Source organism: Mobula birostris, chromosome 8 (genome assembly GCF_030028105.1).
Source record: "Mobula birostris isolate sMobBir1 chromosome 8, sMobBir1.hap1, whole genome shotgun sequence".
Taxonomy (NCBI): Eukaryota; Metazoa; Chordata; class Chondrichthyes; order Myliobatiformes; family Myliobatidae; genus Mobula; species Mobula birostris.
This window is the reverse complement of record NC_092377.1, coordinates 30,867,139-30,893,628: the sequence shown is the minus strand read 5'-3', so window position 1 is coordinate 30,893,628 and position 26,490 is coordinate 30,867,139. Positions and strand designations below refer to the sequence as shown.

The 26,490-nt window shown below is 38.8% G+C and overlaps 1 protein-coding gene across 2 annotated transcripts in view; it reads right to left on the bottom strand.

Annotated features, from left to right (window-relative positions):
* fbxo11b (F-box protein 11b) overlaps positions 1-26,490 on the bottom strand; it is a 146,101-nt gene that overhangs the window by 85,160 nt on the left and 34,451 nt on the right. For both annotated transcript variants that reach the window (XM_072264950.1, XM_072264951.1), the window contains exon 2: positions 8,359-8,483. In XM_072264950.1, the coding sequence (XP_072121051.1) occupies positions 8,359-8,483 (125 nt within the window). The remainder of the gene's footprint in view (positions 1-8,358; positions 8,484-26,490) is intronic.

The following is a 26,490-nucleotide window of genomic DNA, read 5'->3' as shown; positions in this document are numbered from 1 at the left end:
CTGCCATTGTGTAGCACCCCAGTCCTTGTGTTTTTGTGCATAGTTGAGTCTCTTGGCCTTGTTTCCACTTCTAAGAAATGGCTTTTTGGCAGTAACTCTTCCACGAGGACCACTTTTAACAAGACTTCTCCAGACTGTAGAGAGGTGTATTTGGGTTCCAGTGGTTTTTGAATGTTGACAGCTGATAGCAGAGGTGGACTTCTTGTGATTTAGAAGGGACGTCAATTTGATGTATCTCTCCTCTGCTGTACTCAGTTTCCATGGCTGACCACTGTGTTTCTGGTCCTAAACCTTGCCTGCTTCTTTGTCCTTCTTCAGAGGAGCTTTGACAACACTTTTTAAACTCTTGTCAGCAGCAAAATGTCTACTTGGGAGAGACCTTGCTGATGCAGGATGACCACCTTGTGACTTATTGCTACGTTCACTCTCGCGATGGTGTAAGAATTACTGATCAGAAGGTTACACTGTCACATCTGCCACACCTTCACATTTTAGTTTGGTCTTAATTCACTCAGTTTGATTCATTCTACACCCCTTTATATTTCAGTTAATCAGTCTAGTTCATTCATCTCATTGTGTCACAGATCATTAGCACTGACTTGTTATCTTTATTTAATCATGCACTGGGCTATACACCTACAAAGTAATTAAGTTTTTCTTTGAAAAGTGGTCTATTATTTAATATTTTACATTTTTTAATGAAATACAAAAAACCTCTAAAATTTAATTTTTTTGGAAAATGGATCTATGGAAATCTAAAGTTTGCTCTTTTCCACTGACACAAGGCAGAAGACAAAAAACATATAAAACAAAACTTATATTAAAAATCTAGGGTGCCTAAGACTTAAGCACAGTACTGTATTTCTACTTTCAACAGATAAGAGCTTCTCAGATTGGAATAGCTCAGGCATCATTCTGGTGTTTTGAAGTATGGTGTTTACAACTTCAAGAGGCGTACATGGTTTGCATACATTATAGTTTACTATCCTAGAATTATTTAACAGCGAGTATATTGTAGGTCAGAGAGATCAATTAACATTCGCACCTCTGTTTTCACTTAGTTACTTTTGGTTCTTATATAGAATTTTGATTTAGTTTTTTTAAATGAAAATTCAGGAGGATCTGGGAGTGGGAGGGGAAAGGTGGAGAAATTCCACTGTTTGTTAATGTTAGTAAGATGTTATCCAAAGATTTTGTTAAAATAATGCAAAATAAGGCCTTTTGCTACAAAGAACAAAGTCAACATCAGCACGAATATTTGATTATGAACACTTTTGTCACATTTTTCCTTCATTCACAATGTTATTCAAAGCTCAGTATTTGCATAGTTCAACATCCAGCAGAGTGAATAGTTCCCGAGTTCCACTAGGAATTACAGGACACTCCCTTTTACAAGCATATCACACTGATCACATGTTTACAACTTGCACTGAAGTGCTTTTTATATTATCACTTTTCTGTTCTTAACATTGAAATATCTCCATGCAGATACAAATGTAAAATAGATAAATGTTTGAATAGTTAGGTCCTAAAAAAAACACACTAATACTTCTCACGAACAAATTCCTACTTGATCACCCCGAGTTCACATTTACTTAATGGAATGCTGGCAATAGTTCACGTGTTCCTGTATTAGCCATGTAGCATTCCATCCAATTCAAATTTTTTAAAATGGAAAGGAATATTATTTAGTTAACCAAATATAATTCTGACAATTCAAGGTTAATCATTCACACAAGCTGCTTTAAATGGAAATTTTTCTGTAGTATATGCCTTTAATGATCACAGAGCTTTATCAATAGCATTAGAACCCTATTCAAATCTTATACACAAGTGATAAATTAATTACTATTGGATGACTTGTGACCAGATCAACCTACATTCTGTGTCATCATTAAAAAGAGGCAAGTTCCCTGTCCCACTCTCTCTCTCTGCCTATGGCCTCCTGTACTGTTATAAAAAGGCCCATTGCAAGCCTGAAGAACTCTGATTTTTTAAAAATTTGCCTCTTCTTCCATCTGGACACATTACAACCTGCAGGTCTGGCCATTTCTGCTCGCCATCATTTCACAGACTGCACAGCATTAGCACTAAACAGATTAATCAAATCATCACTACTCCATTATTACACCTAGCATTCCTGTACATTCTTTGCTACCCAAATTTAGTTTTATTTCTTTTCTCAGTTCGGTGAAGGGTTGGGGTATGATCTGCTGCGTGGGTCATGTAGACATTTTATTATAAATCTTTAGAGTTTTCACATATAATTAGAAAAGCCTATAATATTTTTCAATTAAATATTCAGCATAGACAAGTCACTACCACTTATATTATCAATCCTAACAAAGATATCTTTGACCAACAACATTTTACTGTTAAAATTTTTATCCTTCTGTTTCATTCTGTCAGTACCATTACTATTTTTCATCTTTGTAACTACCTCAAGTCTTGCACAGATTAAAAAAATACAAATTTTGGATACAAAATGATTTGTGGAAAAGACACAAAGAAGCCAAAGTTGGCATTAATACAATTTAATTAACTTTTTAAATCCATGTTACCATTAAATTTAATCTGGTTTCACAAAATTTTCATGTTACAGTCTGGGTCTTACTGCAGCGCCCATTACAACTTGCAAGGCACTCGGACGTCAAACATTTTTCTTTTCACAAATACTGTCTAAACAGTATTGCCAGCATTTGTAACAGCAATGTTCAATAATAAAGTTTTTAAAAAGAAAAGACCTAGGATTAGTTTTACTTTGAACAATTTAGAAGTGCAAAATCAAGTATTTGCGCCAAACTCATTTCTAAGCTGAGTACAGTTCTGGTCACTGCCATTATGGAAGTACTGAGGCAATTCAGTGGATGCAAAATGAATTTTCAAGGAAAACAAAACAAATGCATCAGGATATGATTAAAAGGCTGAAAAATATGCAGATGGATAACTTCAGATATCTTCAGAATCTTGAAAGGCTTTGATAGCATAGAATGTCTTTATTTTAGAAAGAAAAGAATTAGATACCTTCAAAATAATATAGTTAACAAAAGGAAAGTAAAATATATAAAGCAGAACAAATAGTATCACTACATAGAAAAGTTACAAGGACATGAGAGAGGGCAGAGAGAGTTAGACTGTAAGTTCAGAATAGAAGCTCAACATAATCAGAGAATGATTGTTAAATGGCCTGTTTCTCTGCAAACTATAATATCAGAGAGATTAGTACCCATAAGCAGAAAAATTGTACTGTTAACAAACTCCTACCACTCAAACAATACATCATATTGCTCCCATAGCAAACATCCTGAAATATATTAACCTGCCAATTTTGTACACTAAAATGATAGACTTTATGATAAAACTCCTACAAAGATATTAGATTGTGTTAGAATCCTTGCGTATATCAGAATTCCATTGAGGATTTTAAGATTAGTGCTTTTTAATCTGCTTTTAAGATTCACTAACAATCTCAGACAAGCTACACAAATGTGTACACTGACCATGAAGTCTTGACAGAACATGTGAAGATCAAGCTGCAGAGATGCACCACTTTATCATGAATATCTCAGTTTAAAAGACCAGAGGTCAAGTACAAAACTTTAGAAACTAAGGAATTACTTTAAAGCCAAGATTCAGAAACAAAAACAGTAACAATATCCATAATATTACTCCTATTTTATTCTTCCCCACGATCTTATTAGAGTATGTATGCTCATCATGTTTTTTATAGTCATTATCACCACTATACATTTGAGAAAAAAATTGGGAGAAGTATTTCAACGGCCGAAGTATTTGACACAAGTTTCAAAAAGACTGTTTTGTCTTCAATCTTTTGATTCTTAGGAATCAAACAACAATATAAGAAAAAAATCAGAACACCTAAAACAGACAGTTCCAGAACACCCCATTTCAAAACAAAACTGCTCTGGAAACCCAAGTATTAAACTACATTTAAAACTGCACATTTAAAACCCTCTGCCATCCAATTCCTAAATGGACATTGTTGAAGCTTTGGACACTACCTCACTTTTTTAAAAAAAATATACAGCATTTCTGTTTTTTGCACATTTTTTAAAAGTTATTCAATACATGTAATTGATTTACTTGTTTATGTTTTATTTTATTTATTATCATTTTTTCTCTCTCTGCTAGATTATGTATTGCATTGAACTGCTGCTGCTAAGTTTACAAACTTCAAGTCACATGCTGGTGATTCCCACTGAGCACTGGATCCCCACAAGGCTGTGTGCTTAGCCCATTGCTGTTTACACTGCTAACACCTGACTGTGCAGCCAGATTCAAGGAGAACCTGATTATTAAATTTGCAGATGATACCACAGTGGTGGGGCTCATCAGAAAAAATGATGAAACAATGTACAGGGAGGAGATCAAACACCTAGAGAGCTGGTACAGGGATAACAACTTGATGCTTAATGTCACCAAAACCAAGGAGATGATCGTCGATTTCAGACAGTCTCAGCCTGAGCACACACCCCTCAGCATCAGCGGCTCCACAGTGGAGAGAGTGGAAAACATCAAGTTCCTTGGGGTGCAGATCTCAGACAATCTCACCTGGTCCAGGAACACCACTGGGATTGTGAAAGGGGCCCAGCAGAGATTGTACTTCCTGAGGAAGCTTAAACAAGCATCATTCCCCACTAACATCTTAACTACATTCTACAGAGGTGTGGTTGAGAGTGTGCTGACCTTTTGCATCACAACCTGGTACTCCAGCTGCAGTGTTGTCGACATAAAAGCCTTGCAGAGGGTGGTTAGGGGAGCAGAGGAGGTTACTGGGGTCTCCCTACCTTCTGTACAAGACGTCTTTCAGAGTCAATGCCTCCAGAAGACACAGGACATCATTAAAGACCCCTCACACCCTCTCCATGAACTGTTTGTTCTGCCATCAGGCAAACGTTACAGGAGCATCAAAACTAAAACCACAAGGCTACAAAACAGCTTCCTCCCACAGGCAGTCAGACTGCTAAATAGCTGCTCCACCTGACTCTGCTTTGGACCCTTTTAACTTGCACTGGACACTTGTAACTTGATTTTAACTGACATGTGGTTGTTGTGTTTTACTATTTATTGTTGTGTTTATTATTTAGTGTTGCGTTTGTTATGTTATGATTGCACTACTCCTGAGAAACGCTGTCTCATTCTGCCCTGCAGAGCTGATGTACGGTTAGAATGACAATAAAGTTTTTTGAATCTTGAATCTTTGAATAATAAACCTAATTCTAAAATTGTTCAAAAGTTAGAAATACCTAAGTAAGATATGGCTCGAAACAATTAACATATCATTTGATGGTAAGCCTTTCTACCATTCACTGCAGTCTACAAAATTCATTAGATAAAAATTGAATTTCAGTTACCTCAATCATGAAGAATTCAGTCCAAGTGAAAAATTACCAACTACAGCACAATTCTTGTTGAGCTATTCTATGAAAATATAACCTCCAAAATGGATAGCTGGTGCCTTTTCACATTTTGCTCTTTCTAAATATATAGACACCACAAATTGGAAGTTATAATTAACATATTTAAAAAAATCACATGTTAATTATTTCCTTGGCAATTAAATTGTGACTGAAACAAAATCTACCTCACTTAATCTATGAAATGGGTTATCACACCTTATTTTTTAAATGTTTTCTTTATGGTTGTTGGTAAAGATGCAGCATATTTCCTCTCTGATCTATGGATTGACAGTTGTCAACCAAAGAAGCAGGTCCTTAAGTCCACTCACTGCATCCATCGACACTAATTCCTTTTACCCACATTTGGTCCATAGCCCTCTTTGGCTTAGCAATTCCAGTATTTGTCTACGTGCTCCTTAGATAGTCTAAGCATATTCACCTCCAATATCTCTTCAGGCTGCATAATCTAAATCATCCAGCTTCTATATTAAAGCCAGCTTCTATATCAAAGAACGCCATCGTGGACACTCCCCCATTCCACTCCAAATTTGTAGACTCTCATATAAAATGCATTCCCTCATCATAAACATAGTGAAAAAAATTATCTACTATATTTATCCCCCTCAAATTTATACACCTCTGCCAGGTCATTCCTCATCTCATCTGTTCTAGGGAAAATAAAACTAGTCTTTGCAGTCACTCCATACAAGCACAATTTCCTTTGCACCTTCTCCAGTGCAATCACATCCATCTCATAATGTGGCAACAAGAGCAGCACATAAATCTCCAGGTATGATACCCTGGTATGTTCTATTCCATGGTCAGCAAAGGATAGATCAGTCTCCTTCACCAACTTATCCATCCACGCTAATATTTCTGGGGATATATGAACTTGGTCCCTTTGTTCATCAACACTCCTTTGAAAACTACCATTTATTGGATCTATCCTACCTTATTTATCTTCTCAAATATTATTTTGCATTTGACAGGATTAAATTACACTTACTATTACTCTGCCAAATTTTCCAGCTGACTAGCATCACACTGTAGCCTTGATATCTACATCACTAGCAATTCTTGTGGTACTTACAAATTTAATTACCTTCCATCATATATTCATTTCCAAGTTGTTAATGTACATCACAAACATACCAATACCAACTGCTAAGGTACATCACTGGTAACAGACTTCTAATTGAGAAAGCAACCCTCTAGCACAGCCCTGACTCCTATTACCAATCTGTCATGGATCCCATAGGCTCCAACTTCTGGACCAGTTTACCAAGCAAATTAAAGATCTTATTAAAGACCTTGTACACAGCATCGACCACACTCTCCTGAAAATGTTTAGTTACCTCTTCAAGTTTCAATCAAATTTCCCAGAAACAAACCCATGCTGAATATCCCTAACCAATCCTACCTTTCCTAGTTTAAAAAAATCCTCTCCTAAAAAATAATTACCAGTAATTCCCCTGTCAGTGATGCAAGATCCACTATCCTTCAGTAATCCAGCAAATCCATTTTTGTCATCTTAAATACTAGAGCAACAAATGTTATCTTCTAGTCATCGGCTAGTAAGGATACAAAAATGTCTGCAAGGGCCCCAACAAACTAATTGCCTCCCATAGCAGCCGGGATTTCCTCACATCAGGCTCTGGATATTTATCCACCTTCATGCTTCCCAAGACATCCTGTCTTCCCAAATGTCAAAATGCACAAAATATCAGCTTACCTCACCCTGAACTCTCCCTCTACCATCTCCTTGCAGTGAATACAAACAAGAAATATTCATTTAAATCTTCACCCACATCCCTAGGCCCCAAGCATAATTTAGATTCATCTTAATTTTGCTTGCCACTGATGGCCCTCTTTTCCCCTCCCAATTTCCTTGTTATGTACACTCCCACATTTTCCATACCTCTTAAGGGATTCCACCATTTTGTCTATTCCTTTTGTTTTCTTCAACTCAACATCACTTTTGATTCATATTTCATAAATCTTGCCATCCTTACCTTTCACACTCCCAGGGATACTACCTTCTTTTTAAAAGGCTCCCATTTGTGCTACCACAACATGCCTGCTTTTATTTCCCAAGTCCAGTAGAACCCCATTTTATGTACAATTATCGAAGTACTGGCTCAAAAGAGAACTTCCCTGACACACTGCTCCCAAGATGAGTCTTACCTCCAAGACACTCCCAGACATTATTGAAAAAGTTGAAATCTGTTCCCTTGTACTCCCACCACTACAGTGCCTTTGCTCTGGCATCTTTCTGTCAATTGTCTACACAGCTGCTTATCTTTTTATTGCTAACTGCTAGGAAACCTGCAATATATAATACCAAAGTAATTGTCCCTGTTTTTTCTAACGCATGCCACCATTGGAAGAGCCCTCCAAAATATCTTCCTTGAATACTGATACGATGTTCTTCCTAATCAACACTGTAGCACCTCTCTATCTGCTATGACTAAGTGCACTGAGTTGTCAGTCTTGTTCTTTTTTCCCCAACTTCATTTTTGATATACAATATCACATTTACATTTGCTTATGAACCAAAGCCTAATCCATCAGGTGCAATGCATTAAAATAAAAACTAGTTAATTTATCTGCTTTATCATGCCCTATGTACTCTTCCAAATGAAGATGCTTAGTTTATACTCTAAATATGACTTCAATTCCCCACCCGCCATGCCACCATTGAGTACTATTTTCTCTGAAAATTAAAGCCTCTGCATATCAGCATTCAACATTCAAACCCAGCTTCATTGTACAAAACTAAAGTAAATGGGCTTATGGTTGACAACAAGATAGCAATAGTTTATACAATCGTTGTCCCAGTCGCGTTTTCACAAATTAAATCTGCACCTGGGCAAAGATGATTTTTGGATGGTGGCGTTAACACCAAAAAAAGATTTCTGCATTTAGCAGTGCATCTCACCTCCATATTATTTTTTGTAGGATATTGTCTTTTAGACAATAGAGACTTCCTCCGTAGCTGGTATGGGCTGTTTTGTGGACCAGGTCCTGATTCTTCCACAATCATGTCTGCAGGGACATCCTCATCTACAACAAACAGAAAAGTAAATAAATATATATATATATATAAATAAATATATTAATCTGAAACCTCACTCTTGTACATCTTCTCCTCACCATCTTCAATGGTTATATCATCAGCAATTTTACAGGTGGCATTTGAGCTGTGCCCACCCACACAGCCATGAGAGTAGAGAGAGTAGAGCAGTGGGCTAAGCACACATCCTTGAGGCACGCCAGTGTTGAATATCAGCGAGATGGAGATCTTATTTCAGATCCACACACACTGTGGTCTTCTGGTGAGGAAGTCGAGGATCCAGTTTGCAGAGGGAGGTACAAAGGTACTATCCTAAACTTAATCTATTATTTGGATAACATTTTCAGATTCAATCAAAGTATGCACAATAGAAAGGGGTTAAACTGGCATGGTCAATTAAAAGAGTTGTGCCTCAGTCATAATCAACATGCAGACAGAAAATACTAGAAAATACTAAAACCTAATTGCAAGGAACTAACATTGGATGGTATCAATATGAAGAGTGATACTTCTCCGAGTATTTGAGAACAAATCCCCAATTTTGCAGCTCTGAGATCGGAATGGTTCCAGGAGACATTCAAAGGCGTGAAAGTTCATTTGGCCAAAATATGATAAATAAGGAGATATGGAGTTGTTCAATATGCTTGTTGTTGGAACTTCACGGTCCCGTAAGCATCAAGAGTGCTTAAAGTCCCTTGAATCTTTCTTCCACAAGTAGTCATTGAATGATATCATACCTCATTATTTTATTCATGCTGAAATCTGAACCAGTTTATCATAAAATGCAGAATATTTTACAGAAATTTCAAAATATATAAAACCGTAAGTATAATAAAACTCCCTAGACACAGTATTAAACACAAAACCATATTAGCATTACAGCTTTGACCAGCAGCCCGTCCAGACATCGGAAGTTTAGAGAGGAGGGAACTTCAATCAGGAGACGGATGACGATTTAACAGAGGAAAGTTACTGCTGTCGGGTCTCTGGCACTGAGTCTAGCTCTGTGACTCAAAAGGGAAGAGGCACACTGTGGTGACAGGGGATTTGTTAGGGGAGTGGGCAGGAGGTTCTGCGGGCAAGAATGAGATTCCCGGAAGTTATGTTGCCTCCCAGGTGCCAGGGTTTGGGATATCTGGGATCGAGTCCTCACCATTCTTAAGTGGGAGTGTGAGCAGCCAGAAGTCATGGTCCACGTTGGTACCAATGACATGGGTAGGACAAGTGATGAGGTTCTGCATTGAGGTTGAGAACCATAGTGCCCGAACAGTTAGTAGAGAGTTTGTGGAGGAAGATGCTGGTAAGACCTCAGGTAAAATCAAAAGGTTGAACTTGGTGCGACTAGTGTCCTATATTTCAATGCAAAAGTATCGTAGGAAAGGCAGATAACAGTGCTGAAGATAAGTAGCTGGTTTACAAGCAGAAGCAATTTGTAGTAAGGAGAGGCTGCTGATAGGGCAAAACTGCAGTCAAAAGGATGAGCTGCAACTTAAAAGGCGGACAAAATCGAAAAGGGTGAATACAGGACTGAAGGTGTTGTATCTGAATGCACGTTACATCTCAATATACGGAATAAGGTAGATGAACTTGCAGCAAAGTTGCAGATTAGCAGGTATGTTCACTGAATCACGACTGGAAGACTATAGCTGGGAGCTTTACATCCAAGGATACACATCGTATCGAAAGGATAGATAGGAAGGCAGAGGGGCAGTGTTGCACTGTTGGTAAAAAAAAATTGAAATCAAAATCATTAGAAAAAGGTAACATAGGGTCAGAAGGTGTTGACTCGTTGTGGATAAAGCAAGGGTAAAAAGGCCCTGATGGGGGTTGTACACAGACCCTCAAAAAGTACTAAGGACATTGCCTACAATTTACAATGGGAGATAGAAAATGCATGCCAAAAGGACAATGTTACAACCGTCATGGGTAGATTGCAAAAATCAGGTTGGTGGTAGATTCCAAGAGGGTGAATTTTTAGAATGCCTATGAGACGGCTTTTTTCCCTAGCGGTTGAGCCCACTAGAGAATCAGCTATTCTGGATTGGGTGTTGTGAAATAAACAAGAATTGATTTGAGAGCTTAAGGTAAAAGAGCCCTTAGGGGCAAGTGATCATTGTATGATTGAATTCACCCTGAAATTTGAGAAAGAGAAGCCAAAGTCAGATGTATCCATATTACAGTGGAGTAAAGGGAATTACAGAGGCACGAGAGAGAAGTCTGCCAGAATTGATTGGAAAAGAACACTAGCAGTGATGATGGCAGAGCAGCAATAGCTGAAATTTCTGTTAACAATTCAGAATGCACAGGATAGATACATCCCAAATAGGAAGAAGTATTCTAAAGGAAAGATGACACAACCATGACTAACAAGAGAACTCAAAGCCAAAGAGAGGCAATATAATAGAGCAAAAATTAGTGGAAAGTTAGAGAATTAGAAAGCTTTTAAAAACCAAGACAAGGCAACTAAAGAGTCATCCAGAAGGTAAAGATGGAATACAAAAGTAAGCTAACCAATAATATTAAAGAGGATACCAAAAGTTTCCTCAGATTCATATAGTGTAAAAGAGAGATGAAAATGGATATTGGACTGCTCGAAAATGACACTGGAGAGGTAGTAATGGGGGACAACAGAACAGCGGACAAAATGAATCAGTATTTTGCATTTTGTACTTGTGGAAGACACCAGCAATATGGTGGAAGTTCCAGGTGTCAGGGGGCATGAAGTGTGTCAAGTTACTATAACTAGAGAGAAGGTTATGAGACTACTGTGGGAGGCGATAGAGGAGAAGTGGCAGATGGAGTTCAACCCAGATAAGTGTGAGGTGGTTCATTTTGTTGGTCAAATATGATGACAGAATAGAGCACTAATGGTAAGACTCTTGGCAGTGTGGAGGATCAAAGGGATCTTGGGGTCTGAGTCCATAGAACACTCAAGGTTGCTGCGCAGGTTAACTGTGGCTAAGAAAGCATAGGGTGCATTGGCCTTCATCAATCGTGGGATTGAGTTTATGAGCCAAGAGGTAATGTTGCAGCTATACAGGACCCTGGCCAGACCCCACTTGAAGTACTGTGCTCAGCTCTGGTCGCCTCACTATAGGAAGGATGTGGAAACCAGAGAAAGGGTGCAGAGGAGATTTACAAGGATGTTGCCTGGATTGGGAAGCATGCCTTCGGAGAATAGGTTGAGTGAACTCGGCCTTTTTCCTTGGAGCGGCGGAGGATGAGAGGTGACCTGATAGAGGTGTTTAAGATGATAAGAGGCATTGATCATGTGGATAGTCAGAGGCCTTTTTCCCAGGGCTGAAATGGCTAGCACTAGAGGGCACAGTTTTAAGGTGCTTGGAAGTAGGTACAGAGGAGATACCAGGGGTAAGTTGCTGTTGTTATTGTTGTTGGGGTCTTTTTTTTCCACAAAGAGTGGTGAGGTTGTGGAATGGGCTGCCGGCGACGGTGGTGGAGGCGGATACGAGAGTGTCTTTTAAGAGACTCCTGGACAGATATATCGAGCTCAGAAGAATTGAGGGCTATGGGTAACCCTAGGTAAGTTCTCAGGTAAGGACGTATTTGGCACAAGTTTGTGGGCCAAAAGGCCTTTAATGTGCTGTAGGTTTTCTATGTTTCTATCATTCTTGGGAAACGGAAAGATCTGAAGGTGGTTAAGTCACCTGGACCAGATGTTATACACCCCAGAGTTCAGAAAGAGGTGGCTGAAGAGATTGTGGAGGTATTAGTAATTATCTTTCAAGAACCACTGGATTCTAGAATGGTTCCAGAAGGCTGGAAAATTACAAATATCACTCCATTCTTCAAGAAGGGAGAGAGGCAGAAGAAAGGAAACTATAGCCCAGTTGGTCTGACCTCAGTGGTTGGGAATATGTTGGGAGTTGATTATTAAGGTTGAGGTCTCAAGAGTACCTGGAGACACATGATAAAATAGAAGTAGTCAGCATGGTTTTCCTCAAGAGAAAATCTTGCCTGACAAATCTGTTGGAATTCTTTGAAGAAATAACAAGCAGAATAGACAAAGGAGAATCAGTTGATGTTGTACACTTGGATTTTCAGAAGACCTTTGACAAAGTACCACACGTGAGGCTGCTTGACAAGCTACAAGCCCAAGGTACTACAGGAAAGATACTAGCATGGATAAAGCTGTGGCTGATTGGCAGGAGGCAAACAGTGGGAATAAAGTGAGTCTTCTCTGGCTGGCTGCCAGTGACTAATGGTGTTCTGGTGTTGGGACCGATTATTTTTAGGTTATGTGTTGATGATGGAATTGATGGTTTGCAGATGATATGAAGATAGGTGGAAAGGCAAGTAGTTTAGAAGAAGCAGAGAGGCTACAGAAGGTCTTAGACAGATTAGGAGATTGGGCAAAGAAATGGCAGATGGAATACAGTGTTGAGAAGTATATGGTAACGTACCTTGGTAGAAGAAATGAAAGGGTTGACTTTTCTAAATGGAGAGAAAATACAAAACACTGAGATGCAAAGGGACTTCGGAGACCTTGTGCAGGATTTCCCAAAGGCTAATTTGTTGGTTGCGTCTATGATGAGGGACTAGAATACAAAAGCAAGGATGTAATGTTGACACTTTATAAAGCACTGGTGAGGCTTCATGTGGGTATTGTAAGCAGGTTTGGGCCGCTTATTTTTGAAAGGATATGCTGAAACTGGAGAGGGTTCAAAAGAGATTCACAAGAATGATTCCAGGATTGAATAGCTTGTCATATGAAGGGCATTTAATAGCTCTGGGCCTGTACTCACTGGAATGAAGAAGAATGAGGGGTGACCTCAATGAAACCTATCGAATGGTGAAAGGCCTTGATAGAGTGGATGTGGAGAGAATGTTTCCTATGGTGGCAGAATCTAAGACCAGAGGACACAGCCTCAGAATAGATGGGGCGTCATTTTAGAATGGAGATGAGGAAGAATTTCTTTAGCCAGGGAGTGGTGAATGTGGTGGAAATCTTTGCCATAGGCAACTGTGGAGGCCAAGTCTTTATGTATATTTAAGAGGTTGATAGATTCTTGATTGGTCAGGGCATGAAGGGATACAGGGAGAAGGCAGGAGATTGTGGCTGAGAGGAAAATTGGATCAGCCATGATGAAATGGTAGAGCAGAATTGATGTGCCAAATGGACGAATTCTGCCCCTTTATCTTATGGTCTTACATAATGTTCATATTGAAGAACCAAAAGTTTGGACAAAAATATATTTTACAAATTTCTTAAAATACAAGAATAGTTTAGTGGGAAAATTTCTTAACTGAGGGCTTTTATGCACAATTAACTGTTCGAATAAAAATGGGAATACAAGATACCAGAATTGTTGGAACTCAGAAAACAGGATTTTACAGTTACAGACAAGGCAGGGATGGAGCTATTAGAAACAAGGATTAGAATTAAGGAGTAATTCTAGGGGCAATACAAATCATTAAGCATATGGGTGCGGAGCAAACAGGTCTTATTCAATTTATTGAAAGAATCAGAATTAACATGTAAGCAGTCAGATGGTGAAATGGCATCAGGTGGAAAAATATATAAATGATCATAGCAATTAAAACATCAAAAGCATCATGAATAAACAGAGTTATGAGCAAGAAGTTAAGAAAATAAATATCAGCTACTTAACCATGACAAATTCTTCAACAACCACCCAACCCCATCACTGCAACACAATGATTTGGGGTAAATTATCTTTCACTGAAGGGATGATGACAGCTTTAGAAGAGTGGGAGCAGTAGTCAAAGGGAGAAGACTTAACATAATTAACAGAAGGTATATGTATGCAGGGTTGCACATGTAGTAGTTAAGCAGGAATCAAGGAGCAGGTGATGAAATAGAAATCTAAGATACAATAATAAGATTAGAATGAAATGAATATTTAAAAATTGAACACATGGCAAAGAAAGAAGTGTAGACAACAAAGATAAGGGCTGTACTGAAAAGAGAGTGAATTATGGTTTTACTGGTGAATATGACATCACATATCAAATGTGTAAAGAAAAAAAAAATCACCCTACAAGCAAACCGACCAGTGTCTGTAAAATAACCTGCTTGTTTCCAAATCATTCAACATATCCTCACCAACAAAACTCTGACACACTCCATATTAATTACAAAATCCTTGCTTCACTATTTCTCTCCCATTCCCACTTCAGCAACTTCACTCTTCCATAAGAATTCTCTTCCCAAGATCTGTCACATTTCAATGCTTGCCTCCCACTTTCAAAAGTCTATTTAAATTTATCATTTTGTAAACATTTCTACAATCTTATCCATCTTTTTTGAAACAGTTTAAAACTGCAGGATGAGCTTTTGTTTTCGTAAATTGTTTGATTTAAACCAGTATTCCAATTAAAATTCCTCCATTGTGGATCTAAGTGCACCTACAAAGCAATAGCACCAAAATCAATCAAAATCATTACTTAAAATCAATGATCAGGGTTGTCAATTTTCTGATCTAATAACAGGTATTTTTAAATTATTTTGTAATTAAATTTTCCTAAAATAGTTACATGAATAATTTTCATTTTGGTGATTTTTTTAAAAATAAATATTGATCCAGAACCTCAGAAGGTAATTTAGCATCTAAGTTCTTTTGGATGTACCATACAACTCTGTTAGGCCAGCTGGTGACGTAGTGCATCAGTGCTGGACTTTGGGAATGAAGGTCCCGAGTTCAAATCCAGCCAGCTCCCGTGCACACTTTCCATACGTGTTGGGTTGAGCGTTGAGCTAGCAACTCGACCTCGTAAAAAAAGAAATTGCCTGCTACAGAAAAGTTGATGGCCTATGCTATCTCATGAGTTTGAAGGCAATTTCTCTTTCTCATACAACTCTGGTAGAGAACTTCGCTACAACTAATCGGTCAACAAAATTCAGTACGGAGTGCAGCTATGGTGATACTAACTACATTTTAGGCAAATTATCAAGATTGAGGACACCTTCCTTCCAAACTAACTGTGTGGATTTTGTGTGGCTAATGAGGCCAATGTAGGACCCTCAACTTTGTGGGGCAGGATATGATTGATGGGGCAAGCTGCTGGGTTGTAAAACAGATAGATGGTATGTTCTTTCTGACATTTTTAGAATATTGATCCAGCTCCAACAAAGAGATCCAAAGGTTCTCGGTGCCTATCCGAAGGTTTATCCACTCTAAGTGGTCATGCGGCAGCAATCCCAATGAATCCGTTAAGATGTCACATTTTGCCAAGGTGGCTTTGAAAACATCTTTGAATTGGTTTTCAAGTGAGCCGACCCACTGATTGGAGCTAGGCAACTGTAACTGGAGCTTCATATTCAGTCTTGGTAGTCCCCAACCTGACAGCATCAACAATGATTTAAAAGTTCAAAGTTAAATTTATTATCAAAGTATACGTCACCATATACAACCTTGAGATACATTTTCTTGTGGGCATTCAACAAGCACAATAGAATATATGAAAGACCACACCCAACAGGAACCACAAACAACCTATGTGCAAGGTACTATGCATATACAAAAAGAAAAAAGATGAAATAATAATAAGCAATAAATATTGAAAACATGAACAACTTTCCTCTGCTCCCCATCCCCCCCCTTTGATTTCCCTCATTCCTCCAGCCCCTCTACCCCTTCTATATCCACTCCCTACACTTACTGAATTGCACATCATCCACACCTTCCTCCCTTGGGTCCCCCATCTGCTTCCCTTTATTACATGGTCTACTGTCCTTTCCCATCAGATTCCTTCTTCCATCTATCACTTCCCAGCTTCTCACATAATTCTCTCTTCCTATTCTTGCCCACCAACCTACCTACTCATCTCATCCGGATTCACCTATCACCCACTTGTTCATGATCTCCACAACCTCTTCATTCTGATTGCCGCTCTTTTCCCCCCAATCCTGATTAAGTGTCTCTGCCTGAGACATCAACTACTCAGTTCCCTCCATAGACCTATGAATGTTGCTGCCGATTTCCAGCATTTGCAGTCCCTTGTGTCTCCATAAACTAATTTTCCTTTTTTGCATTTCGCTTGTAAGAATCAAGTTTGTTGATTGAGCATATGGGTGTGCACTAGAATTTGATGCAGAGTAAATGTGACATTTAGAAAACAAGACCAAAGAGAGGAAATATACGCATGGTAAAACGTCAAACGGAACATGAAAAATAGACTAAAGCAAAAATCAGATTCAGATAGCCAGCAAATTCTCAGTGTCAAAAGCCTTGAATGCTCATATTCAGAATTTGTATTTTCCAGACTGCATCCAGGACAAATGAATTCAAAGGTATAGAATAAAACAATGTAGATCCTCCCTCTAAGCTCACTTTGGCAAATTTTATGACATTTTCACCCACAGAACTGCTGCTTACTGGATCCTTTTCTGTTTTTCCACTTCATTCTCATGAAACTCTAGATTCCACAGTCGAAGTAATTTAGATCACAGTTCTGCTCCATTCAAATTTTGGTCTGAACAACAATTGAACCTTTTGACCATGTCTGCATGCTTTTATGCATTGAGTTGCTGCCATGATTGACTGATTAGATATTTGCTTTAATGAGGTGTACACGTCTAATGAAGCAGTCACTAAGCGTACATGGTGATAAATGGATTTGAATGTAGTGAACAGAATCATAATGTGAATGAGTAAGGCAAACACCGAACAAGATTTCAGAGAGATGAACTAACAGAATGGACAAAGACAGAAGATGCCAAATCAACAATGTTATTTTTTCCAAGTACTGCACAAAAGGAAAATATGAAAAGTAGACGAAGGAAGTAGCCAGCAGGTCATGCAGGATCTCTGATCGGAATTAAAAAATTGAGGCTGATCACCATCAGATCATTTTAAAAAATAATTCATGAGAACTGGGCATAACTGCAACGCCAATACTGATTACCCATTTTAAAATGTCCTCAAAAAGTCTTCTTAATGCCAATGGATTAGGTATTTCAAGAGCTAGTCCCCAAAGTAAGACATTATCCAATATCTGATGGTGACACTAAATTTGTACTTGTTTTCTTTACAGACCAAAAAATGAGTAGCAAGGGTGGGGCAGACCTCAAGAATGGCAATAAACATCAAGAGCAAAGCCCCAGAGAAGAAAGCAAGCCACTCATATTTACCTCTCCACTGAAATTGTGTTTGCTCTCATTTTGCAGCAACTTGTGTCAGTTGCTGACATAAAAGTGGGTCTGGAAATTTCATTTTAGCTAATGAAATCAACAACTGTATGAAAGCAGACAGAATTTCAGCTCAAGTGGTTTCTAGGCTATGCTAACATAACAAACATTCATTTCATTTTCTTTTAAATGAACTTTCTAACTAATTACTTACATCATTAAAGCCTCTAGGATTTCTGTTATTTTTGAAAACCTATAAGTCGATCAGATACAAGATAGGTACAGTTTCTTTATACTGCTTTTGCTGACAGACAGAAGAGCCATGTTTAGTTGATGTATACAAGTGATGACAGAAGCAAAAAAACCCACATCTTTCGTTTTAAGGTATTACAGAGGTGTGTGTGTGTGTGTGTGTGTGTGTGTGTGTGTGTGTGTGTGTATACACATGTATAGTGGCATGCAAAAGTCTGGGCACCCCTGGTCAAAATTTCTGTTACTGTGAATAGCTAAGTGAGTAAAAGATGAACTGATCTCCAAAAGGTGCAAATTTAAAGATGAAACATTCTTTTCAACATTTTAAGCAAGATTAGTGTATTATTTTTGTTTTGTACAATTTTAGAGTGAAAAAAAGGAAAGGAGCACCATGCAAAACTTGGAGCACCCCAAGCGATTAACTTATTAACTTATCTTTGACTTGATTTACTGGCCTCTCTTGAGATCAACTTTCCAATGCACACATTATAATAACATCTGTATTACAATCAACATGATTCTCTAGGGTAAGATGGGAGCACCTATTTTCATGATTTAGAAGATAATGCAAAACACGTTAAAACATGTTGAAAGGCATTGAACATGTGACAGTGTACTTAATTCTTTATAAAAGTACCCAGTCACATTTAATTGAGAGTTGTTTTACACCAGTTCCTTATTCTAGCTTTTAGTTAATTTTTGTTACACTACAGTGGTCAAAATCAGTTGTGTAGGAGTTTGTAGACCATACACAATCAGTACTGCTGTCCAAATGAGTTTCAATAAAGTTTAAAGGCTTAATCAATATTCAAACATTCTTACAGCATTCTTACTATAGTTGATGCATTTAATGGTGAACCTATTCATTATTGTATTTAATGTATCATGATCTACTATATTGCTTGGAGTTTGCCTTCTGAAACAGGTAATGCATGCCCTTCAGCCAATAGTATTCCTCTTCAAGGAACTGTGCAATTAGTCTTAGCACTTTGCTCTCTTCCTTGTACTACCAATTCTCTTTAAAGTAAGTACCTAATACTCTTGCCACTTCAGTTAATTTTCAGTTGCATCTAATCTGCATCTTCTGGTAACCAAACCTTCAAATCACTCTCGGTATTTCTCCCAATTTGCCACATCTTCCAATACTCTTTGTGTATATACTTGACCAGACCACGCATGAAATTGGATTTTCAATTACCTGCTTTGATAGGCAGAGATTAAATGCCAACAGGCCTCAGTCTCTTCTATTACAATCACTCTGCCTTCAACATCAGCATTATGCAAAGACATTATTACTTTCCCACTGGAATCTACTTTAGATCTCTCCTTTTATCAAATGTGGAGAGCTCTCAGACAACATTGCTTTTGAAATCAAGGACATCCAATCAGATGCTTTAATCTACTTCCCATTACCAGCAAGACAAACACTTTCTTATTTCGGGTAGACTGGACTTCGTTGCAAGGATATCAAACAGCTTCAAGCCACCTCCATGTGTATTAACACACACATAATGCTGGAGGAACTCAGCAGGACAGGCAGCATCTATGGAAATGAAGAGACAATTGGCGTTTTGGGCCAAGACTCTTCATGATTTCTGATTTCCAGCATCTACAGACTTCTTGTGTCTCTGTATATTAATATATTCCAAATATATTAATATATTCTTGTATTTGCCTCCCTGCATCCATAAAAGTCGACTGAATTTACTCCACTTTCACAGATGTCAACAAGGAAACAATACAGAACATCAACTTCATCCCACAAATTTGGATGCTAATTTCTTACTTGTCTTTTTCATGCCCATACTTTACTCCAACACTTCCCTCTTGAAATCATTACAACTATACCCCAAATCCATGTTTATTACTCAGTCTCTCCACTCTACTCTCTATCTCAACACCAAGGAAATCCTCATTCCTGGTGGCTTCAACCAGTAACTCAGCTCCTCTTCTTAATTCACTTAATTGTTGTTAAATATCTCCTTCCATTAGAATTGGTCTATTCACATTCAAAGCTATCCTCTCTAAATGCCATCTCTCTCGTTAATCACAAACACATTCTAACCCTTGTACTCCTCACAATTAGCATTTATTCATCCTCAGCCCATGAGATAAATCAGCATATACCCACTCTCCTACATCTATGTATCCCAGTTTTACACTTCCATACCTAGGAAAAGGGCTATTCACCTTTTCTATGCCTCTAGTGATTTTATATACATCCATGAGGTCACCAGTAAACCTGCCAAGCTCTGAAGAAAAAAGTCAAAGCTATCAGTTTCTCCTTACAATAACTCAAGCCCTCCAACTACTGCTACATCCTCAGGGATTTTTTCTGAAACCTTTTGTGCTTCATAACCTCCCACAGCAAGGAAACCAAACCTGCACATAATACTCCAAATACAGTCCCACCAATGTCTTGTACAATTGTAACAGCATCACAGCTCCTGTACTCAGTTCTTTAACCTAGCAAGTGTGCTAAATGCCTTCTTCACCAGTCTGTCTACCTGCATTGCCACTTTCAGTGAATTATACAGTGGCATGCAAAAGTTTGGGCACCCCGGTCAAAATTTCTGTTACTGTGAATAGCTAAGCGAGTAAAAGATGAACTGATTTCCAAAAGGCATAAAGTTAAAGATGACACATTTCTTTACTATTTTAAGAAAGAAAACTTTTATTTCCATCTTTTACAGCTTCAAAATAACAAAAAAGTTCTATTTTAACTTCATCAGTCCAGAGGACTTGTTTCCAAAATGCATCAGGCTTGTTTAAATGTGTCTTTGAACCTTTTGAATAGAACATTTTGGCCGCAATGAGCAAAGGTATGTTTGGAGAAAAAAGGGTGCAGAATTTCATGAAAAGAACCCCTCTCCAACTGTTAAGCATGGGGTGGATCCATCATGCTTTGGGCTTGTGTTGCAGTCAGTGGCACAGGGAACATTACTGGTGGAGGAAGAATGAATTCAATTAAATACCAGCAAATTCTGGAAGCAAACATCACACCGTCTGTAAAAAAGCTGAAGATGAAAAGAGGATGGCTTCTACAATAGGATAATGATCCTAAACACACCTCAAAATCCACAATGTTCTACCTCAAGAGGCGCAAGCTGAAGGTTTTGCCATGGCCCTCACAGTCCCCTGACCTAAACATCATCGAGAATCTGTGGATAGACCTCAAAAGAGCAGAGCATGCAAGACGGCCCAAGAATCACACAGAACTAGAAGCCTTTTGCAAGGAAGAATGGGCGAAAATCCCCCAGACAAGAGTTGAAAGACTCTTAGCTGGCTACAGAAAGCGTTTACAAGCTGTGATAATTGCCAAAGGAGGTGTTACTAAGTACTGACCATGCAGGATGCCCCAACTTTTGCTTCGGGCCCTTTTCCTTTTTTTGTTATTTTCAAACTGTAAAAGATGGAAATTAAAAAAGTAATCTTGCTTAAAATATTAAAGAAACCTGTCATCTTTAACTTTATGCCTTTTGGAGATCAGTTCATCTTTTATTCGCTTAGCTATTCACAGTAACAGAAATTTTGACCGGGGTGCCCAAACTTTGGCATGCCACTGTGTGAAAAAGTATCTGCACAAGCTATTGCCTTAGAATTCAACCACAATTAACAAACAGCCTTGCACATATTTCCTTTTCTGTAAGAAATTGCATATATAAATTATGGTGAAATCTTGGGGGCCCTCCATGTCATTAAAACTTGAACTGTTTTTGAAATGCACTGATACTATGACAGCTGTAATCAAACATGAGTATGTAACAAATCATTTCTTAAAACTACTGACAGATTTTATTTCTTGACCGCATTTGAAAAATACAATCACTGGATAATTATATGCTTAATGGCAGGTAAATTTTTGAATTGTTTTTAAATTCTGGAAATAAGCAACATCAGTAGTAATAATGATTCTGAACTACAGGCTGACCTTCACTAATCCAACTACCTGCAATCCGGTTCTTTAGATAATCCGGCACTGATTATGCTTAATGTGATCCTTCTGTAATTCGGCATTTTCACTAATCTGGCACTCCACAGGTCCCAATGGTGCCAGATTAGTGAAGGTCAACCTGTATTAAGATTCAGTTATGAAGCATAATTCAGCTTTACACCTAATGAGTCCACACCAACCACCAAACACCCATTTACACTAATACCATTTCATTCTCCCTACATTCCCACCCCCAAGATTATACAGCTCCCCTCCATAAATAGTATAATTTATTGTGACAATTTATCTATTCACCCAATCTCTTCAGAAGCTGGAAGAATCCAGGGCACCCAAGGGAAGTCGCAAGGAAATTCTAGCCAGATAGCACCAGAAGTCAGGAGTAAGCTTGGGCAGTGGAGCTGCAAGGCAGCTCACCTACTAGCTGTGCCACACCTCAAAAGTCACTAAAAGCCAATCTTGCAAAGTAATAAAGCATACATGAGATTTCAATGCCATAATTGTTATATGTTAAAAAAAACACTTTGTCAAGCACCTCTGCTCCATCCGGTTGCCAACCATTTTAATTCCTATCCCTATTCCAACACAACAGTTCACTGCCTCCTCTTCTGCCATGATGAGGCTGCTCTCAGGGTGAAGGAGCAACACCTCATTCTGTCTAGGTTGCCTCCAACCTGATGGTTTGAATATCTGATTTTTCCTTCTGGCATTTTTTTTTTCTCTCTCTTTCTATTCCCTACTCTGGCATCTCAGTTCGTCTGCCTATCATCTTCCCCTGGTGCCCTCCTCCTCCCTTTCTCCCATGGTCCACTCTTCTCTCCTACCGGATTCCTTCTTCTCCAGCCCTTTACTTTTCCCACCCATTAGGCTTCACCTATCACCTTATAGCTAGTCCCCCCAAAATGACAACTGTCTATCCATTTCCATAGACGCTGTCTAACCTGCTGATTTCCTCCAGCATTTTGTGTGTGCGCACTGTTAAATCCTGACTGCTCTCTAAAGCAGCCCAAACTACAGAGGTTTCCCAGGTTACAAATGACCTGAACTGGGAAATGCGACTATAAAATTCTCCCACACATTTTTAAAATACTTTTCAAGTTGGTTATTAATGCTTCACCGCTTCCTTAACTGCTGGATACAATGGTTTCAATAGTGCAGTTATAGGTAGTATTAAAATTATTCAATGAAATGACAATTACAGCAAGTGTATGCATGGTAATACAACATGGTAGTGATAGGAAACAGATGTTTCTGACTAAGAGAAATTGGTTCACAGATAGCTCTCGGAAACTGAACCCTTCTGTACCTTGGGACTGCCTGTATTCAGCTGTATCAAATTGCTTAAAAGGTAAGCTGGAGCAGAGTAACAATGGATGACAGGCAATAATTGTGGCTTTGCTAATAACAGTACCCTAGATACATGTATCTTTATATTGTAAATACATATACACACACATTTTTTTAATTTTAAACAAATTATTCTGATTTCAGTCTTTGATTCCTTTTCACAAAGTAACTTCCCAGACTTATTTTGCTTAAATCATGGCGTTATAGGATACCAATATTTAAAAAAAATAAGACTATTCCAAGCACTTGATAGTGCAGTTTAGGTTGGCCAACATGAGGGCTACAAAGGGGAAAATTAGGAAACTATAAATTAGAAGCCTCCACATTCACAATGAAAGACAATTCAAATGAGATTCAAGCACAATTTGTCTTACAAAATCCACACAGTTTTCACATCATTCCAATGGTACAATACAACGGCTGCTCTGAGAAAGGCCTACTGAATCTTGAAGCTTCTCTTTTTGGGGGCCCCAAAGGGTGCTGGCCTGTTCAATTCCCCTCCCCCTGTTTTCAATTTGCATACTTGGCCTGTAGTCTGGCAGCGAAGCACTGTCTCGTGAACAGCTTGAATTAAGTGAAAATGCATGTGTGAACTTTGATGTAGCCTGGCATCCACCCCTATGAACACCAAAAGCAAGAGGCCTGTGAGTCAGTGAGAGATTATTGCATCTGGAAATTTAAAGTTGAAGAAACATCTGCAGAGCCTGTTGAATGCCATCTGATTGAAGAGGCCAAGTTTAAAATTTGGCTAATCCCTTAATACACATCATGACTAAAATTTTATCATCCAGAAAATGGGAATCACGCTTTGTGCACTATGTTGATGATTTATTCTTTACATCTATTATCAATGCTATATTTAAACTTAGCACAGATCTGACAGAATATTTACATTCATGAAACTGCACAATCCCTTGAAGACCAAAAACAGTAAATATAAAAGAATCACAAATAACAATCTATAGATTCAAAGTTAATAGGAAACTGTTTCAGCAAATTAGTTTCTTGTGCCTACTATTCTTGACAAAGCAATTTGGTCATTTTCTACAATGTGCTATGCTTTAACGAGTGGACAGTCGCAAGGCTGCAGGACCGGGCGGGTACCCAGAATGTGCGCTTCACAACTGGCAGATTACATTTATAATCTCTCCCTCTCCCAATGTAGGGTGCCCTGCTGCTTCAAAACATCTACCATTGTTCCTGTACCTAAAAAGACCAAGGTAACATGTCTGAACGACTGTTGTCATATCGCACTCACCTCAATAATAAGCAAATACTTTGAGAGGACTACAACTGCAGCATGCTACCACCTACACTGGACCCCCAACAATTTGCCTACTGACACAACCAACTGACAGGTGCAATTGCCACAGCTCTACACACCGTCCTTACACATCTGGAGAAGAGGGATGCCTATATAATAATGCTGTTCTTGGATTACAGTTCAGCATTCAACACCATAATTCCCTCCAAGCTCGACAAGAAGCTCCGAGACCTCGGCCTTCACTCTGCCTTGTGTAGTTGGATCCTGGACTTCCTGTCAGATCACCGGCAGGTGGTAAGAGTGGGCCCCCTCACCTCTGTCCCTCTGACCCACAACACAGGAGCCCCCAGAGCTGTGTCCTCCTTTACTTTCTGAATACCCATGACTGTGTCACCCACCCACAGCTCCAATCTACTAATTAAATTTGCTGACAACACTCTGATTGGCCTAATCTCAAATAATAATGAGGCAGCCTACGGAGAAGTCATCACTCTGACACAGTGGTGTCAAGAAAACAACCTCTCCCTCAATGTGACAAAAACAAAGGAGCTGGTTGTGAACTACAGGAGGAATGGGAACAGGCTAGCACCTATTGACATCAATGGATCTAGGATTGCGAGGGTGAACAGCTTCAAGTTTCTCAGCATATACAACATCACCGAGGATCTCACGTGGTCTGTGCATACCAGCTCTGTGGTGAAATAGGCACAACAGTGCCTCTTTCACCTCAGATGGTTGAAGATTGGTATGGGCCTCCAAATCCCAAGAATTTTCTACAGGGGCACAAAAGTGTGCATCCTGACTGGCTGCATCACTGCCTGGTATGGGAACTGTACTTCCCTCAATCGCAGGACTCTGCAGAGAGTGGTGTGGGCAGCCCAGTGCATCTCTAGATATGAACTTCCCACTATTCAGGACATTTACAAAGACAGACGTGTAAAAAGGGCCTGAAGGACCATTGGGGACCTAAGTCACCCCAACCGCAGACTGTTCCAGCTGCTACCATCCGGGAAACAGTACCGCAGCATAAAAGCCAGGACCAACAGGCTCCCGGACAATTTCTTCCACCAGGCCATCAGACTGCTTACTTCATGCTGACACAACTGTATTTCTGTGTTATACTGACTATCCTGTTGTACATACTATTTATTATAAATTACTATAAATTGCATATTTAGATGGAGGTGTAATGTAAAGATTTTTACTCATGTATATGAAGGATGTAAGTAGTAAAGTCAATTCAATCTTAATGATTCCTGACAGATCATGCAAAAATAAGTGTATTGCATTTCAACAGGTTTTCCCACATGAAATACAAATTAGAGGCTTCAAAGCTATACATTTCAAAGCCATTCACTCTAAATTTTATAAAAAGCAGGTTTATGAAGCAAATATCAAAGATACCAACATTATGCAAATGCTTGTCCTAAAATGAAGTAAATCCATTTCTCCATATCATCAGAATACTCAAAATTGGTCTTACAACCACCTTGATGGCATGAACTGGGTAGCCTCCAACCTGATAGCATTATTTCTCAAACTTCCAGTAATTGCCCCCCCTCACCATTCCTGTTTCCCCCTCTCACCTTACCATCCCATCATCTCTCTGGTGCTCCTCCCCTTCCCTTTCTTCCATGATCTTCTACCCCTCTCCAGCCTTTTATCTCTTTCACCAATCAACTTCCCAACTTTTTCACCTATCACCTACCATTTTGTACTTCTTTCCCTCCCCCCCCCCACCTTCTGGCTCTGACTGCTCATCCCGAAACATCAACTCCGTCCTCTTTTCTATAAATGCCACCTGGCCCACTGAGTTTCTCTAGCATTTTGTGTGTTAATTGGATTTCCAGCATCTGCAGACTTTCTCGTGCTTATAACTTTCTTGTGCTTATAACCAAGGAGTTCATTTATGAAATCTAGTCATTTGCATTGGCTAACATGGCAAATGAATCGGGTGCATTTTAAGAAAATTAAAGATTCCCCTGAAATTTCCACTATAAGTGAATTTCAAATAACCTTATAACTCAAGGGCGAACAACAGAACATGAAAATTCTAGAGACTGCGCTATAAAT